Source organism: Cinclus cinclus, chromosome 2 (genome assembly GCF_963662255.1).
Source record: "Cinclus cinclus chromosome 2, bCinCin1.1, whole genome shotgun sequence".
Lineage (NCBI taxonomy): Eukaryota > Metazoa > Chordata > Aves > Passeriformes > Cinclidae > Cinclus > Cinclus cinclus.
This window is the reverse complement of record NC_085047.1, coordinates 82122724-82142735: the sequence shown is the minus strand read 5'-3', so window position 1 is coordinate 82142735 and position 20012 is coordinate 82122724. Positions and strand designations below refer to the sequence as shown.

The following is a 20012-nucleotide window of genomic DNA, read 5'->3' as shown; positions in this document are numbered from 1 at the left end:
ACCTGAAAATGATTTGTTGCTGGCATATTTTCAGTATTGTTCCTGGTTTCCAAAGGGCCTCTGTCTCTTTTTTCCTTGGTTTTGTAGACCACATTCAATTGTATTTCTGTGCCTGTAAAAGGCTTTTTTTTGTTTGTTTTTTGTGCACAGTGTTGTGCCCTGCATTTGTATTAGAAGTTGCGTGCAACTGAACTGTGACACGTTTCCTGCTCACAGCCCTGGTGATGTGCCGTGCTACTGGCCTTGTCCTTGGGTTTTCTAATGCCAGGAGTGGGAGTGCAGTGACCCAGCTGTTCTCAGATGAGGCATCCTGTGTGACGTGGCTAACCATTGCTCCAGGTGGTCTGGGGCTCTCACAGGAAGCGTCTTCTGGCCACTTTGGTGCCAATTTTGTCAGTGTAGGTTCCTCACAGGGGTTTCTGCTAAGGGCCTGTAATTGAACATGCCTTTTCTCAAAACATATCGTGTCCGTACAGTAGCTAGGAGAGTTCTTGGGTGAAACCTAGTCTAGCATGGTCTTGAATTTTATCCTTTTTCGTGGTCTGGGCTTGCAAAACACGTGCGTGGCACAGGCCTCTGTGCAGCACTACAAACTTTGCGTGAGTTTCTGACCAGGGATTTATGGCTGGAAAGCAAGTCTGGAGGTAGCCACTGTGTTCAGTGATTCAAATTACTTATGATGTGTAAAGTTAATGATGTGAATCAGGAGTTAGCATAAGCTGAGACCTCAGCAGTGTAACAACAATTTGCATTAGTTTAGGTTTTGTTATTGTAATATTTTTATGCCCTGTGGATCTCATTTAGCCCCATGGGCACTTCTGAAGTCTTGAGCAAGTATCCGCAATTACTAGGTGATGGAACAAATTCTGCAAATACCTGGCTTTTCTGCAGTTACAAGGAAGTTAGATACTTGTGTGTCTTATTTCACAGAATCACAGAATAATTTGGGTTGGAGGGGACCTTTAAAGCTCATCTAGTCCAAGCCCCATTCAGTGTGCTGGGACATCTTCATCTAGATCAGGTTGCTCAGAGCTCTGTTCCCAGGTATGGAGCATCTACCACCCCTCTAAGCATTGTGTTCCAGTGTTTCACAGCACTCATTGTAAAACATTTATTCACTATACCTGGTATAAATCTACGCTCTGCTAGTTTAGGGCCATTAACCCATGTCCAGTCACAACAGGTCATGCTTAAAGATTAGTCCCAAACACATTTCTGCCGCCTCCTTGAAAACTGGAGGATTGATAACTGTTTCATGTAATGTCTGCCAGTGTAATTATTTCTTAATTTCTGATTTAAAACTATTGGCAGTTTTTAAAGTGCTCTGATCAAGTTTAAAATGGAAAAAAAAACTTTTTAAAATGGAAATGGAAAAATTCATTCCATATAAATTAATGCTCACATCCCAGTTACATCTATAATGGTACATGGTGATGTACAAAACAGGTTGTAGGTCACAGAAACTTAAGTAAGAATTTGTTGCATTCTTTAAATTAATTACTAATTTTAGAAATTACTAAGTAAGAGTTACAGGAGATACAAACCATCTTTTTTGGGGGGTTAAAGATTGCTTAATATAGGCACTTTCTCTGTTTAACTGGGGAGTATATAAAAATGCTATCCCACTTAAACAATATTAACTTTGACAAACTTCCCACTGAAATTCAGTGAGATATTTACCAGGGAGGAAGTGACAAAATTGCATGTTGAAAGATAGTTATCTGTAACTTCAGTGAAAATGTGTAGCATAAAAATGACCATGCTCAAATATTTGGCTTAAATGAGGAAATGTGCTCATTATTTAGTGCTGTTTTTAAAAACATCCACAGAAGACCAGCTGTAGTGGAACAAATGGCAGTGTTACAATTATTACCTGAAAATTATAGGCACAAATGGAGCTTTCTGATGCACTGTCAGTTCTGTCATATCTATGTCATGGATTTACCCAGAGAATTATTAAGTAAGTCTCATTTTCATTAGTTTTGTATAATTATTTCATTATAGCAATAAGACATAATAGACGTTGCATTTCCTGGAAGATTACAGCATAACTTGGTTGAAAGAACTTACTCAGCCTTCAGTCTAATGCCTCAAAAATCACACTGGCCTAGCAGTAATACTAGAGTGCCTTAGGGTATTACTTTTCCTACTCATTGTGGCATAAACAAATGGCTAACTTATCACTGTGTTGCTAGCATACTGACTGAGCTTCAGCAAGGGTACCCATACATTTTAATAGGCTGGACAAAAAAGCACTCCACCCTTGAAAACAGCCATCCTGAAGTTAAAACACTCACTTTCCTGTCATTCAAGGAGAAAACAATAAACTCGGTGATGTTGGTCTCAGAAACACTAAGAGGTGTGGGAAACTAGGCCAGTGTTCAGCTAGGACACCATTTTAGAGGGTACTGGAGCTAGACAGGGTTTTAACAGCTTGTATTCAAAAGCATGACACAGCCTTGTCAGTGCAAGTTCTGGTAGTCGGGACATTTGCTCTCATTTTTATAAGTAATAAAATGCATCTTAATCATGTATGCAAATCAAGCTTTAAATTGTTCACATGCATTCCTATTCACAGACCTGTAATTCTTTCCCTCCCTTTCCTCTCCCTTCCTCCCTCCCTCCCTCCCTCCCTTCCTTCCTTCCTTCCTTCCTTGCTTCCTTCCTTGCTTCCTTCCTTGCTTCCTTCCTTCCTTCCTTCCTGCCTCCCTCCCTCCCTTCCTTCCTTCCTTCCTTCCGAGGGGCTGTGAAGTGAAGGCAGTGATGCATTTTATGTGCCAGCTTTTGATTTTGAAGTATTTCAGGATCTTGCATTCCCTCAACTAAGTGGCATCAAACAAACCTAACACAAGAGCTCACTGAGCTCAGCATTTGCAGTGCTTGCTGTGGCTGTGCCTGCAGCCTTAATCTCACACTGTTTGTGCTGGCAGGCTGTTGTCAGCCCTTTAAATGTTTTGTGCATTGTCATGTACCTTTATCATCTTGCAATTATTTGAAAACAGAATTTGTTTTTCTAAGGTAATAGTATGTGGTTTGTGTAGCAGTATTAAACAGTAAAATCTCTATTCATATTAGGGGGTTAGTCATTTTGGGATGAGGAGTTGCAACACAGGATGAAGCAGCTTCCTGAGACCTTTAGAGACATGCAACTGCACAGGAATTCTTAAAGCCATAATTTTTATATCATCCAGATGTGTTCATGATAGGTATAGCAGAAGGAGGTGTTTTCTTTTCAGTGCTTTCCTAAGCCTAAGCATATAAAGTGTTCTCATTTCACAGTTCCCAATTTTTTAAAAAGTAAAAGTGTAAGTTTCCCATACCTGTTTTCACATTTAGTGGTACCTAAATAAATAAATAATTTAAAAGTAACCCATTTCTTGGCAAGATATTCCTCAATATGACTATCGTTATCCAAAGAGTTAATTCTATGAACAGCAGTAATTGGAAAGATGATACTGAATGGTATTGTGAAAGTGAATAAATGATGTAACAGAGTGTCCTTGCTTTTCTCTTCTTTGCTATCATCAATTTTTCATTCCTGGGAAATGAATAGATTCATTTTCCTACAGTTACCTGATTTCTTTTCAGCAGAACTGGAGAAGGTCAAATGTACTTGAGATTCAGAAGTATTAATGTTGGTTTATCCTAAAATATGTGACCATTTAGCTAACATATCATAAGTCTCTAAGGAAATCCTTAATCAAATGCATGAAAGAAGATACATCATGCCCAGCAACATAAATACCTATGTGAAGGGGAGATTTGGGCAGAAGGGTGTGAAGATTTGCAGCTTCGATGTTTGCATTAAAAAGTCTTTTTATGTCTTTGCATGGTTAGGGAATAATTTTCTGCTGTTGAGTTGCTCAAAGCACGCAATGAGTATATTCTCAATACTGAGGAGATACTCAGTACTTGATCTGCAAGTACTTGGGTCATGGTGTCACTGCTTCAGTACCTCTCTCGGATGCAGATTCTTCTTGTTTGTGAGACAGACACATTAGCATAGTTCAAGTGCATTTCGTATATCGAAGATGTTTACTCTTGGTGCACAGGAATCATCCCGAACCCTTCCCAGTAAACTTGGCCTTTAGTCAGAGGGCCTAGAGAGCCTGGTGATAGACTGGCTTAGTGCTGAGGGAGCTCTGGGGGAAGCCTGTGGGGTAGCTGTGCCAGAGGGAAGGGAGCAGTGTCACCTGCCTCCAAGCCACCATCAAGCTCCTTAGGTAGTTTGGCCAAGCAAGCACATATTTCATGCCATCTCTTCTTTGCATAAGTGAATTTTGTGGGCTGACATCCTCAACATTAAAAAAATAAGTCACCTGCCATGAAATCTTCACCTGTTCCAAATTTGTAATAGAGTGACTTGGGACTTGGGAAGGGCCTAAACAGTGGTTCTCTGAAAGATTCCTCTGTAAGGCTTGCTCTGCCTGGACCTCATTACCCGAGCTTGCCAAGCTAATGATGCTCATTGGCTTTGACGTTGGCAAAATTGAATATGCAGCTTTCCTTAAATGTTTTTTTGTCAACTTTTTTTTCAAGTGACCCACTTACATAATTGGCTTCTGGCTTAAATTAAAAACATATATTTATCTATATTTGATGCCTGACTGATTTAAAGGTTTATACTGGCTAGTAGCACTGTATTTTGGATAACTGCTTTAATAGTACTGTGGGTTTTAAAATCAAAACAGTCATTCTGAAACTTTAGCATTAGCTGCGTTTGAAAAAAATCACAAGACTTTTTATGTTTTCACTTTGTCATTCTGTTACAATTAAAGGGCAATAACTGTCTGAGGAAGAACATATTAAAGGACAGTATAGATTGTGCCCTGAAATATAGCCCAGCTGGGAAGAATAAATCTCTTTGCATGGCCAAATAGATTTACATTAAAATGTTATTTTAGTATTCTGACCAGTTTAAGCACTAGCTAATCTGTCTGGCTGGGCATTCTGAAAACATTCTGAGGCAGATTTCAGCCTACAGCCCACTGTAACCTCCGAATCACCTAGTGAAAGCTTCCCCAAAGGAAACAGTAACCAGGTTTTCCTTTGTTAATGCCAAACTAGCCATGATGGAAGCAAATACTGTATCAGAAATTCAGTTCTTTTACTTTTGCAACAAATACATTTTTTCCTGGTTTCTGTTAAAGACCCTGTGGTCCAGAAAACTACTGGTTTGGGTTTTGGTTTGTTTTTTGCTTTTTGCGTTTTTTTTTTTTTAGTTTTTTTGTTGTTGTTGTTGTGGTGGTGGTGGTGGTGGCGGTGATGGTTTTAATGAAAGCCAGAGTGATAATGGTCGCTCTGATTCCATTTGTACAAAGGTCACTTTGTGATCTTTCTCCTTTCTCCTCCTCCTTCCTCAGAAAATTAGATAAATAATTTCTCCTTAGTGTAAAATGATATCCAGAGGTCAGTCTTTGACTTTGCTGAAGAGTCTTTTAAGGGATGTATCAGTGATACCACTTAGCTCTTGTTGAATGAAATATAAATACAGCTTATACAAATAATATTATTAGAGAGAAAAATCACTGTCTGTGCAGCTTCAGATTTCTAACGGAGTCCAAGAGCTGCAGGATTAATGGAGTCATGGTCCTTTGGGGTTTTGTCCCAGACCACACAGGTCTTGTAAGAGAATAAGGCTATTTTATATTGATGGACTTTGTTCATATTCGGTGCCATTACCTAGGCAATACCAATCGTTTATCTCCTTTAAAATAGACAGAGATAGTTCAGCAGGAAATCTGTTATTATGTCTCTATTCCTAAGGGAAGGAAATGAAAGATAGGAATGCTCAGTTTGTTAATTGATGGCATGTTGTGAAAAAAATACAGTTATCTTCCCCTAGACCACTGCAAATATTCCAGATAGATATGGAATCAGATGAAAATGAAGAATAATTGTTTAGACTGGAAGAAAAGATTATTCAGGAAATACTCATGAATAGAACAGATTTTAAAACTCTATAGGAAGCTGTTTAATAGTTTTAGTCACTATTTTTATATCTTGCTTTCATGGTTCCTCAGAAACAGTTTATAAATATGGGAAATATAATACATTCACAAAGAAAGATACAGTATTCTCCCTTAGAAGTCTTTATGTTATCTAGTATTCCTAGTGCTTTGCAAAAAAAAACCCAAAAAACAGCTTAAACCCTGATCTTCTCCCAAATGTGTATATTCCCAGATTTGCTTAAACATTCTTAACAGGACTACATGCAGAAGAATACACTGAGTGTGTATTTTATCCTTTATATTCAGGGTATGAGTAACTGCTTAAATCAAGGGGGTATGTATTGCAAAGACGTACCATGCTGTGAGGAAAGCATGAAGAAAGTATCTGTCTAAACTGAAACTTGGGAGTGCACTACCACACTGAAACACATTTAACTTCTATTTTGTACGTAAGTTCAGTGATGATCATTTAGCTCATCAAATGGGATGATTTGTCTTTATAGAGTTGCTGGTATCATACGTGCTACATACTGCAGTATTTTAAGTCCTAAAATAAAAGATGAGGAGCTGCATAAGGACTTACAAAGATTTTAATGAAATTAATTTTAAAGACTTGAAATTGTTTGCCTCATTAAAGTCTTCACATTAAAGTCTTCACATGGAGGGAAATGTACTTTGTCTGGGAACTGCATTAGCTAAAACAAAATGCTGGAGTGGTTGAAAACCAGGGTTAAATGTCAGTTTGGATTTTGTTTCCTGACTTCGGTCAGTCCTGGAAACCTTGGATGAAGAATATTTCAGGATTTATTTCTGATAAATCAGACTATAAAACTAAGCCCTAATGGCAGTCTGCCAGTTTCTTATTTTTCAGTCCCAAGGAAATCATGCAAATATTTCTGGAAGTAAAAGCAGGATTAGGCTTAAGGTAGTCTTAGGTGTTCTTGGAGAAGAGTCCGTATTAAGCTGATAAGGCTGTTTTTTAAAAGCATGTTTGGATTTTTGTTAGCATGATTTATCTGTTTTCTGTTTGGTAGATGAAGACAGCAAAAATCACTAAACCGCAGCAGCAGAATAGTCCTTACATGCTCACTGGGCTGTTGTGAGAGAAAAACAGGGTTCTGAAAACAAATTCTGCCAGGAAAACTTACAATTATTTACTTTTCAAGTATTTCATGTTAGGACGTAAATGCGTTAGACCAGAACAGCCCAGCCGATTGCAGAATCCTAGAACGGATTGGTTTGGATGGCACCTCTGGAGCTCATCTAGTCCCCCTCTCAGACCTTTGCTCAAGCAGACCCACCTGCAGCCAGCTGCCTAGAACCCTGTCCAGATGAGTTTTGAGTATCCCCAAGGATGCAGCCCCTCCTCCTATGCAGTGCTCCAGTTCCTTCATCGTCTCCATGAGCATTTACTGCACTTGCTCCTGTAAACCCACGTCTGTCTTGTGTTGAGGAGCCTGTGACTGCACCCAGAGCTGCAGGTGGCCTGCCCAGTTCAGAGTGGTGTAGAAGGATCACCTCCCCAGACCAGCTGCCACTGCTCTGACAGATCGAGCCCAAGCTACCTCATGGTCAGCTGGGTGTCCACCAGGACCCTCAGGGCTTTTTTGCAGAGTTGCTTTCTGTGTGTTTTGCCCCAGCCTGTGCTGAAAGTTGATTCCATCAGCTTTGGTCTGATGCCATCCAGAGGCTGCCACAGCAGGTTCGGTAGCAGAATTAAGACATTAGCAAAATAGTCTTCATTGCAACAGGAAAAAAAAAACCAGCTAAATAACATTACGCTGTTAAAACCCCAGTGAATTTTTTTAAAACTCTATGAACATAAGTATTAAAAGTATCTGTGCACCTGTCTAGTTGTGACTTTTCAAAATTCCAAACACTGGTGGCATTTAAATTATCATAGCCCATTGGAGTTTCTTAAAATGAACCAAGATATGCCTACATGATAATTTCTAAAGAAGCTAAACCTCTTAATTTATTAATGGTAAGTATTTGAACAGGAGGTCCTGTAGAACTGCGGAAATTCAGATTGCTTTATTTCTGCAATGCTCTCTCATTAAGGTTTACTCTGTGGGTATTTTACAGCTCTAAACACAAACATAAGCATACTGCAGTCAAAACAGTGCTTAACTTGTGATCATCTTTGCCAAGCATACAGTCATCCAATAGTATCATAATTGATCTCGGTACTAAGGTGCCAAACTCTGTGTTGCTAAAGGATAGTTAGATGATGTAAATAGCTTTTTGTGTTTTGCAATAAAGTACACTTTTGTTGTGCTACATGTAAAAGCAGGAGATGAAGGTATTCTTTTATTGAAGCAAACATGTGGAAAATTGCTCTGGATTGTTATAGTACAGAGCATCTCCCCTGAAAGGAATGAGGTTCATCTACAGGGCAAAGTCTGGCTGTGGCGCATTATTGGGGTTACTCCTAGACTCTGTGTGGTCAAAGCAAATAACATCATGTCCATCTAAACTGTTATAACCATGAGACTGGCACATTTTCTCATCTATAGTGTTATATTCTAAACTGTCACTCGGCATTAACTCAGTCACTGGTGAAGTCCTACCACCTAGAGATGAACTCTGCCTCAAAATGATGTTTTCCACTTCAGTGCTACTCGTATAGCAATTACTGGGTCATTAATATCATTGCATGCAATTAGTGACAGTAGAATGAGCAAGAGGTTTGTTATTTATTTAATATGAACTTTCACTATAACCCTTTCTTGTCCAACTGCCACAGACAAAAAACAGAGCTTTTCAAGGCAGGTGAACATCCTTTTAGAGTGAAGTTGAATTTGTATGATACAGAAAGTGGGTCCTCATTTAATGATAAAGCTGCTTCTTTTGTTTCCAGCAAGCCCTCTTGTCATTAGCAACAATCAGTGTAACTTGAATGCTAGCTAATTCTATTAGTTCTGTTCAGCTGAATTGTTAAGCAAAGCTTGCTGTGGTAGAGGGAGACACTTCTCCCCATCCATGCAAGGTTTTAGTCAGTAGCATGCTGGGAGAGTGGATAAATTTGCGTAAAATACCTGTTTGTGAATGGTGAAGTCAACTAACTAGTAATCTGTTTGAGATGCATGCTTTTGGGTATACACTAAATACATCATAATTAGTGGGCTTACATCTGCCACAGTTACTTCAGCACTCACAAATATATAATTTGTTTATGTAAACTAGAAGCAGCCATGTGTGCAGTGGATCATTATCTGACAACATTTCTCAGACTATGTGAAATATAGAACTGAAATTCTTCTAGAAATGCTTAACTGTAATGAAAGACTCATCATTCCTAGTGATACAGTATTGAGATACTTTTCTGGTTTGTTTTTATATAATCTCTAAATCATTCCCAGAGAATTTTGTAAAGGGGCACTGCACTTGACAGCAGTGAAGCAAGTAGGATTTTGTTGTGGGTGGGTGGAACCTATGACCTTCAGTAATGGATAATAATTCAGCAAACAGTTGACTGTTCAGTACCCTTCAGCTGTGGTATTCCTTAACCCAGTGAGAAAGTGGTGGTGTTTTTAAAATGATAGGCAGCAATAACCAGTCATAATTCACAGCCTTTTAAAAATATTTTCCAGCACTCTCTCTCACTATCTCTTTTTCCCTTCATGGAAAGACTTTGTTGACATAAATGGCTTTTTTTTTTCTTTCTTTTTTCTTTCTTTTTTTTTTCTTTTTTACCATGTATACTTTTCTTGCTTGGTGCCGTGCATGCCTGGAATTAATAAAATCATTCTGAATGTAGGAAAATTTACAACTCTCTCCCTCTTTTGTGCTGCTGGATGGCATGAGATGTGGGAAGAAGAGTCTGGATTCCCAGAGATGTCCCTGCAGTCATACAGCTGGTATATACCAAAGTATATTACAGAACAAAACTGACTGGCTCTGTCTTGACTGTGTCCTCCATGTTCCACCCTCAGAAAAACATTGAAACAGTAATAGGATCTGCCCCTCTCTTAACATATAAGTACAAGTGGTGACTTTTATGGGGAATTATATAAATATCCTTGTATCATGAGTCCCATCTAAGAACCACAAGTCACGCTATTCACGGTTGGACAAGATACATTTTAGAGCTGTGGTTAGAAAAGTGAATTGCAAAGTTTCACTGCAGAGCCTTTGCCTCTTCCTGGCAAAAAGAGGCCTGTTCTTTATTTTGTTCTGGTTTTAGCTTGAGTGGAGAGGGCATTGCTGCTTACTTGCTGTGGATCCTGTTTATATGTAAATCTTGAGACATGCAGTATAGGACTTAATCAAGAATGCAAAGTGAAAAAAAAAAGAATATAGAAATCTTGTCCTTTCCCTCTCACTGAAGTTCTGCCTTATATGCGGATAGAGGAGGAAAAAAGGCTGGCATCAGGAGTATTTACAAACACTTCATGTGCCCTAGTTTAGGGAAAAAATCTATTTTAATTTGAAACAATGTGTAGAATAAGGTAGAATGAAACTTTTTTAAATGTTTTTTAGGCTGAGAAACTCCTCAAAATTCTGCTGCCACCTTGACTTTGCAAGTAGGGCAAATTAAAAAAAAAAACAGATGTTAGAAAAAAGCAAAATTATTCGTAAGCTGCTTTTATACTTTTTTTTGTTACAGTCTTGGTGTCCTAAATTATATTGAGCAAATTCAGCAGTGTTTTGTTTTGTTGTTTTGGGGTTTTTTTTAGGATCATTTCTTTGTCTCTAAAAGATCACTACAAAGTTTTGATTTTATTGTCTGTTGATTAAAAACACAGTCAACACATAACAGCACTCCATTCAGCTATTCATAATGCATTTACGTTTTAGTACTTACAGTCCAGGTAAGGGACTGTTGATGGTGAAATTTCAGAAGACAATTTTTTTTAAAAAGTGAAGGTTTCAGTATCAATCTTACTTTTTGTCACTACAAGAAAAGGGAAACCATTAGTTGCTAGTATTTGAAATCAGCGTATTTCTCTTATCTCTAAACATTCTTCAGCTCACCCAGAGTAATGTGTGCCAAACTACCTGTTCTTTGGTGAGAGGCCTGAACAATTTTTTTTTGTTTTTTCAGATCTCCATGCAGACGTGGCGTTGTTATTGGGGGGCAGATTAATTTAATTTAATTAAAACACTCTTTCTATTATCTCAGCTATCTTGCTCTTTTGTCTATGGCTAGTTTAGAAACAACCTCCCTGTTGTGATCAGTGCTTTGTGGTTTTTCAGTGTGTGATTTCTGGTGTTCTTAAACCTCTCCCATAAATTATCTAAGTTTATAGAAAAGAAGAATTATTTATTCAGTGCTTTAGTAAGAGGATCATTAAAAGGACCAAAAGCAGATGAAAGCAGCCAGAGCACAAACGATGCCTGGCAAAAATTCTGTTTTATTACTTGATAAAATAAATTAAAAAAAAATTCTCAAAAACTTTACATGTACATAGTAAATCCTGAGAGTGCATGTGAGATCGAGTGCAGCTTTGCTTTAAGAATAACTTATTACTGCTGTTGGATCTAAAGCTTGTGTGGATTTTTGCTGCTGTTTTTTCATTCTTTTTCTGAGCACAGCAGGGGAAAAGTGGAAATGGATAGTGTTATTTGATTTTATTTTATTCTGATTATGAGAGATCTATTTTCTTATGCAGTATTCAGGCAGTATTTAATGAACAAAAACTGAAAAATACTACTATTGGATAGTACTGATCTGCCCCTAAAAAACCTGTAATTCTCAGTTTGCTATTAACAGATCTACTTCAGCAGCAATTAATTCTTCATGACCTCATCAATAATGTGTCTTTAATACATTGCCAAATGACTTTTATTGTCCAGCACACTAAGGAGGGACAAAATCAATTTTGCCCTTGCCTATCAGTTGACATCACTCATTCCTATAATCTGTGGTTTAAGGTCCATTTAGTTTTCACAGGAAAATTAAGTATGATGATCATCGTTTCTCTCATCAGCTGTGTAGTCCATTTCATGTTCAAGCTCTAGAAACAGATGTGTTTTAAAGTTGTGTTGGTTCAAAGCATATGTCATTTAATTTGCAAATAGGTAATGTTTTTCATAATCCTAAAACATGAAATTGTGGGTAATAAGTGTAGCAGGATTAAATTAGCTGAGATTTTTTTCTGCTGGTGTTTTAAGTAATTGTGATGACATTTTTTCATTTCGTAACATGTGTTTTTAGGAGTGAGGGAAGTTGAATTTTTGTGACTGTGCCTTCATTTCTAATCTCTTTGTGAATGAAAAGCTATATACAGGCACAAATCCAGCAACTTAATTCTCCATCTGATTAGAGCAATGTTACCAACCTGGTAGGTTGAAAACAGCCATGATCCATGCAGTGGCGTAGCCTCCTGGGAGGCAGAGTAATAACAATCAAATGAAGACATATTAAAATGTAATATTACTTCCTCTCCATGGGGACTGTATAAGAATCATAGCCAGGAACTATTCTTGTCAGCTGACTGCCATGCTCACTGACTGCCTGCCTCTGCATTTATGACTAATGCACTTTGTACAATAAACAGCACTTGTGGAGTTTTAAAAGCAAATAAATGTAAAACATCATACATAGATTTACATGAGTTCCAGCCTTTTTTGTTTGTTTGTTTGTTTTGTTGGGGGTTTGGGGTTTTTTAATACAATTCACGTATTTCAAAGAAGGGGAGGCAGATCAGAATGAAGTTCTTTGGTCTGAATAATTTAATTTCTCCCTTGTGTATGGAGCAGGATATGTTAAAGTAGTATGTTATGAACCTGCAAATGTATACTAGCTTCTCTAAAGTAAGTATGGATCAGCAAAACTTCTAACCATAATTTCATAACAGATAAGTGTTTTCTGAATGTTGAAAAGCTAAACTTATATTCCTTATAAAATGGCAGCTGCTGTTGTATTCAAGGAATGCAGACAGACTGTGTCTGATAAACTACTGTAAAAATGGCCTGTAAGTTATTACAGTTTTGTTAGAAAGTCTTAAAATATTTCAGCACAATTATATATGTTTATTTTTAGGTGTGGACAAACTGTTGAATAATTTAATGTGGTTTGACTGTAATTATTAGTTTTGCAATTGACACCAGTGGAGCGGGCCAGGTTTCAGAAAATCAGAGGTATTTAACCATCAAAAGATTTAAAAATATTTTTCTACCTGTTCAGCAACATTTTACTTAGTTCTAGGTTCCTGTGTATTGCTGTGTTAATACAAAGTGAAGTGTGGGATCCTGAGAACATACTAATACTAATACTAATACTAATGAGAAACTTCATATGAATCATTAGTTATGTTTATTAATGTTAATACTTAAGTATTTAGTCTTCTTAGCAGAGGGCTTTGTATGGTAGCTCATCTGAGTAATTGAGTTTAAAATATATCCATATTTTGACCTAAATGTAAAAAAGCCTGTTCTTTATATATATATATAATATATATAAATTGGATGGAAAGTTTAAAACCAGATTATATAAACACACTGGAGGATAACATTTCCATTTTGGATACCAGAAGTTTGTGTTACATTTGTGTTTAAATCCAAAACTCCTATCAGGACGCTTTTGTTTTTTTAAATATCCTTTCAGTGTGAGCAGAGCTGCAGGGTCACTTTCCCACAGAGGTGTGAGTGCAGTGGAGGAGCTAAAATGACAGTGGGTGCAATTTTCATTTGGACATCAATATAGAAAGGCTGCAGCAAGTGTTTGAGGAATATTTTGTACTCGCTCCCTTGTTTGACTTCTGCACAATGCACTGTCAAGGGGCGTTAGCTGTATGAAACTGTGTTTTCTCTGCTGTCCCAGATTACTTATTTTTCTCACTGCAGCTTTTCCAAGCTTAAAATGATGTGTTTGAAGCTACCTACTTTCTTCCTGGTGCACTAGGGATATGCAAGGTTGTATTTCGATAGTCTTAATGAATTTCAAAAAATAATTTCCTCCAGTGGCCTTGGGTAATTGTCAGTTTAATTACAGGAAAAGCTGAGAAGGAAACTTTGCCTTGTCACTGAAATGCTTCTCTTTGAAAATTCCCTATTCCTTAGGATGTAGCAGTCTGTACTCTGAGCTACAATGTAGGCTTTCCTAAAATCCCTTGAAGAACTGTGGAAAAAATGAATACTTCTGCAAATTCATTCATCTGACATCAAAGCTATGAAAGCATTCTTCTAGCAAGCAAGCAAGGCAGATTGCGCTGGCGTAGGCACACAACCAGACTCATTGTACATCTGGGTCTTCCCATTTGGAGACTGTATTTGAAGTAATTTTGCATTCTTTTTGCCATTTTACTTTCTTATTCTGTAGTGAGGTCAGACTGTGTCTTCTGCATCCTGTTGAGGTCTCCTGCTCTGTGGGTTAAGTGGATAAGCCTTCAAAGAATAAAAAGGCATTGATGTTCAGAAGAAGCAGCATTCTGTTCAATTAAAATCAAGTAGAAGGTGTTTAAGGAGATGTGATTCCCTTCAGCTCAATTAAAAAAAAGAATGAAATAACAAAACCACAAGACAAAGTCAGTGTTTGTTATTTCTACGTTCAGTTGGTGCTCAGCTTTGGTATTTATATTTTGCATTTTTTCTCTGTGTCCTTGTGCTGGTACATTGGCAAATGGATCATAAAAAACACCTTCAGCAAACACACATTTGATTTATGTCCAGGATGGGTTCTTGGTATTGATTTTTTTTCCCTCTGGAAAAAAAAAAAAAAAAAACAACGAAAAGAAAACAAAACTATATGTCTCCATTATTTTCCAAGCCTGGCAATGCAGTGACACATTTCAGATCAGCTTTTATCTTAAATTACTCAACATGCTCTTTTGTATTTTGAAAAGTCTTTTTTTGCCATACAGCTATTGTTATGTTTTTACAGGGGGGAGGGAACAAGAGGAGGAGCTGGGAGGGAGCACTTATGAGGAGAAGGGAATTTTTGGAAAAGAAAGCACAGTTTGGGAAGTTTGTATGGTAGCTGTAATTTGAGTTGGTCACAAAAGAGTCAGAAGTGGAACAAAAACAAGACACAGATCAAAGGCTAGGAAGCAGCGTTCAGCAGTATGGGGTTTATATCTTTATGGCTAGAGAGAAGATTAGAGCAAGAAAAATACTGCCATGGGGATAGGAGGACATTGTGAAGGGAAAAGGAAATATACATAGATTTCATTTGAAAGAAAACCCCCAAGAAGGTGAAAGAGAAGGAGTGATAATTAAAAACAAAGACCTGAAGAGTGTAAAGCCCACAAGCAGAAAGGAGAGGGGCAGAGGGAGGCATGTGCTGCTTAAGCAGTTCAGTACCGCCACGACAAGCAGGGAGCTCCCTGACAGCCCATTTTCCATTTGTTTTCTCCAGTTGGCGGCCCAGTGCTGGTGCCTGCGCACCCTCTCATAAGTTCATTTTGGGCCCCAGATAAACAGCTCCAAGAAAAGACGGTGAAATTTCCATCCCCAGGACAAGCAAGGTGGAAAAGCCCCCGGTTCATTGCCTGCATGGCGAGTCCAGAGCCCACTGTTTGCAGCTGTGCCCTGCTCATGGTGGCCAGTGGCTGGTGCACTGCAGTGGCTGCAGTACCCTACGGCCGAGGAGCTCCTGTGTCATTTTTCCAGCAGCTGTTTTGCAACCAACAGCTGGCTGGGGCGTCAGCGGCGCGCCCGAGCACCGTGATTCAGTGTTGTGGATTCTCCAAGGGAGTGGTGCTTCCCTTTCACATCTCAGGGCAGCGTCAGCCTGCGCCTGGATCGCGTGGCTCCGGCTGGCACCTAGATAAGCAAGAACAATATCAACACAGGGGAAAGCGCCCTGTTGTTTGTGTGAGCTGAAAGGTTTCCCTGAGAATAGAGCGTATTCCCCTTTGCCACCCACCCCCGCAGAGGCTCAATGCTGAGAAAAGTGAGATTGTACTTTAAAATATTAAATGGTTTTCCAATCAGTTCAGAATCTTAGCTTTCACCTGAGCCTTTGTGTGCGTTCACTTCTTCCAGCGGGAGATTTGTAATAGAGGAAGCAGGTGTAACATGGTGATTATAAAGATATTGTTGGGAGGGGGAAAAAAAGGGGTGATTTTTCAGTGCTTTTCTCTGAGCCTGCCAGAGCTTCCTTTTCAGCTGACTCCATCACCTTTTTAACAAGATGGTATGTTTTTGTCCAAGTCAGTCAGTCAATTGTGCATAGGAAAATAAAAGGCTGCTGGGTAAATCTGAAACCTTGATAACACATTCCTCCATTTGTATATATTGTACAGCTTACCAGTGTATTCATTCCTTTGGCTTTCAACATTTCACAATTTTCCATAGGTCAGCCTGAGCAACAAGAACAGGTCCTGGTAGATTGAAAGATCCCTGCTTTCAGACACTCATGTTCACATCACTTTGCCTGTTGATTTCCTGATTTTTATTTATTTTTATTTTTATTTATTTTTCTTTTATTTTTAATCAGCAACATCAAATGGGTCTTTGGAGGGCCTGGATAACCAGGAGGGAGGGGTGTGCCAGACAAAAACCATGAAGATCCTCATGAAAGTTGGACAAGGTAAAGACCATCTGCTGTTTCATGAAATCACTTTGATCGGTCTCAATGTCCTTTTTAGTTTTCAGGCTTCTTTTAGCAGTGTAGAGCAGAGAGCCAGTTGAGTCTAGTGTGGTCATTCCTCCCTTATAGTCTGAAAGCAAAACCTATTTTCTCTTCCTCGGCTACTGACAGATTTCTACAGAAGGAGGTTTAGTGTAATAAGATCTCTTCATTGGAGAGATCCCTAGAAGGAAAGGTCACCTGGGAGTGGTGTGTTTCAGTCATTTTTATTTTTATTTTAAAAACAAAAGCCACGACTCTGCTGCTTAGAATTATTTAAAATACATGAAAAGAGGGAAGCTAATATTTCTATAGTTTGCTTGTTATGAATTCTGATTACAGAGAGGTTTTTGTTCATTGTCTCTTTTCACATATAGATAACCTATTGTGCAGGAAGAAAGAATTATTCTTCTAAGTAGCAGTTGGTTTAGTAGTCAATCAACTTCCTCAGTTAAACTGAAATGTCATCTGCAAAGCTTTTCTTACCAATTACAGGAGACCCTATAGTTTCTGCAGATGGCCTCACAATTTAAATCTGAAATAACTAATATAACCATTTTGCTTTAAAAGGAAAATTACGTTCTTATATCTCCCAGTCCTTTGCATAGAGGTTCTTCTGTTAAACCATTTGTGTCTCACGAGGTGCCTAGAGCCAGCTTGTAAGGCTCCATACCATCAAGTGCCAAAGCTGCATGAGTCGTCTTTCTCTCCCCCAGATCCCAACTCGGCAGGGCAGCCCCGGCACACGGATCCCACCAAGCGCCCCGAGCAGGAAGCTGGCACCAACGGGAAGAGTTCCACCACCAGCCCCTTTGTGAAGGACCACTCAGGTAGGTATGGTGGGACTTTGCGCTGGAACATCTTCTCCTCGTTTGTCCCCAAATGTGCTTCGTTTTCCCATTAACATGCCAGAAAAGCAAACGTTTTCATCATGAGATGAAGCAAAAGCTGATTCTGATTGCTCCAGTGGATAGTGTGTGGGAGCTGCAAGTTTTGGCAACAGCTGTTCTCTCCCCTCTTCCAGTCTGCTGTAGAATTTAATTACATCTTGTGACAGTGTCTCTCATTTACAGGAAAATTTTTGGATAGGACATTTGCTAAGCAGCTTTACAGTGGTCAGTGCTGCCTTAAATTTAGTACTCTGGCAAATGAACAAGTCTCTTTCTTTTCCCGCATAATACATTATCAAGTGGTTCTCGACAGCCATTTATAAAGTTTATTTCAAGGCATCTATAATTAATGTGCTGATCTTTTAGCTGGCCATATAAAGTCTAGATATGTATGGCTGGTCTTCTACTAAATGTAAAGTTTTGGGGTCTTGTTTTTGTTTTTTTCTTTAATAATTATCTAAACAAAATAAATAGATGATTTGAAATAAATATCTTCAGGATGCATTTCACTCATAGGGTGAACAAGAAATAACCCAACTCCTAAACCTCAAGCTGTCCAGAAGAAAATTCAGTAATTAGTAATGCTACAAAGCAAAAACTTTGCTGACAGGTGATTCTGGGTTTCCCAAAAAACAAGCCACAAGTTTTCCTCGCCAGCTCTGTCTTTACTTACTGGGCTAATGAATCTTTGGTATAGAGAGTGGCTTCAGCTGATCCCTGAAGAGGCTTTGGTAGGAAGAGTTAACAATTATGTGAATGGAGCATCTGTATCATTTTTTCCATTGTGAGTGAGCATCAAGAGAGGGAAATAGGTTCAAACTTAGAAGTGAAAAAAGTGTCAATGAGCATTCGTGTAATTTTTGTGACAAATAATATGGTGGTGTGATGAGCGGCAAATATTCAATAGGCTGTTTATCACGTGAGCTTTTCCTGACTACCAAATGCATGGTATTGTTTTCTTTTAAGTAAATGTAAGTTAATACTAACAGACATACCATAGCCATTCTGCCTGTCTCCCATGCTGCCTCAAGCTCCTTAGTTTCATTTCCAAGCAAGAGGGGTCCATGTAAAGAGGCACTAAGGATGGTTTAACTTAAATCAATATGCGAAAGATAAAATAGCAGAGGGAACAGTGTGACACTGAACAGTACCAGTTGTTCTGAGAATTGTCATTCCCTGTGTTATTTTCCCTTCCAGTCCTATCCCAGTCCTCTCTTGTGCCTGGGGCTGGCCTGCATCTGTTAAAAGATGCTGTGTGCATCAAAGGCTGCCTTGTCAGTGACAGTTCTCGCCGCTGATGGATGATGATGTATGAAACGGGGTGGTTTGGGAGCAACACAAAAGTGAGACCAACAGGCACAAAGTCTTGCTTTATATTGATTGCTGACTTCGGCTGTTTGCATTTAACTATCTAACAGGGTAATTGGTTTGTCAAAGTTTAGCTGTCAGTTAATTCTTCCAGTCTTGCTTACTCTACACATTTTTAAGCAACGTAAATGGGTCACAGGATGGCAATAACTTTTGTCTGTTGTATTTCCGTTCTTTCCAGGATCTAGCACAGATGGCAGTAAGGCTGGGCATTCCAGTATACTGGGTTCAGAGGTGGCCTTATTTGCAGGGATTGCATCAGGGTGCATCATTTTCATCGTCATCATCATCACTTTGGTGGTTCTTTTGTTGAAGTACCGGAGAAGACACAGGAAGCATTCCCCGCAACACACGACAACTCTATCACTTAGTACGTTAGCCACCCCAAAACGCAGTGGCAACAACAATGGTTCTGAGCCCAGTGACATTATCATTCCTCTAAGGACTGCAGACAGTGTCTTTTGCCCCCACTATGAAAAGGTCAGCGGCGACTATGGACATCCGGTGTACATAGTTCAAGAGATGCCTCCTCAGAGTCCAGCAAACATTTATTACAAGGTCTGAGAAACACACAACCAGCTCTGTGGTACAGTTGAGTCGTAGAGGAAACTCACTGGTCAAATGCTTTCTGTTGGGGTTTGTGATGACGCCTTGTGCGCTAGCATTGACTTAAGCACAGGGGGGAGAAGGCAACAGCTCTTTCTCCAGGAACCGACGCAAGCTGGACAGCTTACCTAGTCTGTAGAATTCCTATCTCGGTGAATAAGTATTCACTAAAAGCTGGAAGACTTTTATGTAGAAGATGCCCATTCTGATTGCTGTACTCTTGTTACATTCATCATTCTCAAAGCCATGTGCCATGGGCATTCAGGCATGTACAAAAGCCAAGGGAAGATGGAGCAATCCGTGGATGTTAATAGCTCTAGGCATCCTGGGAAGGTGCTCTAAGCTTGAAATGCAATCTTCTGACTTTTGTGTGTCTCTCTCAGTGCGTACTGGATTTGTCACACAGACCTTGGTGTCTAAGTAAGACTTGTTAAAGTTCTCTTGCTTTTAGTCCGTCACTGTTCCATTTGTTTCTGTTATCCGGGGCTCTGCCATCCTTCACATAAGATTTCCTTTCACTCCACCTCCTGAATCACTAATGGAACATTAATGTTCGGAGATCCGCACTCCATCCATCTGCTACAGCAGCCTCACTCGAATGGGTAATGCATTTATAAAAATTGTGTTTGATAGTAAGGAGCCTTCCAGCCAAAAAGTTAGGCTGTCAACAAAGTCAAGAGC

At 39.0% G+C, this 20012-nt stretch overlaps 1 protein-coding gene across 3 annotated transcripts in view; it reads left to right on the top strand.

Moving 5' to 3' along the window:
• The window catches only part of EFNB2 (ephrin B2), a 41573-nt gene extending 22284 nt beyond the window's left edge, over positions 1 to 19289 (top strand). Inside the window, exons 3-5 of one of the 3 annotated variants that reach the window (XM_062514990.1) lie at positions 16336 to 16428; positions 17184 to 17297; positions 18907 to 19289. In XM_062514990.1, the coding sequence (XP_062370974.1) occupies positions 16336 to 16428; positions 17184 to 17297; positions 18907 to 19289 (590 nt within the window). The remainder of the gene's footprint in view (positions 1 to 16335; positions 16429 to 17183; positions 17298 to 18906) is intronic. The other 2 variants (XM_062514991.1, XM_062514992.1) reach the window with 2 other exon arrangements.
• The last annotated feature ends 723 nt before the right edge of the window (positions 19290 to 20012 follow it).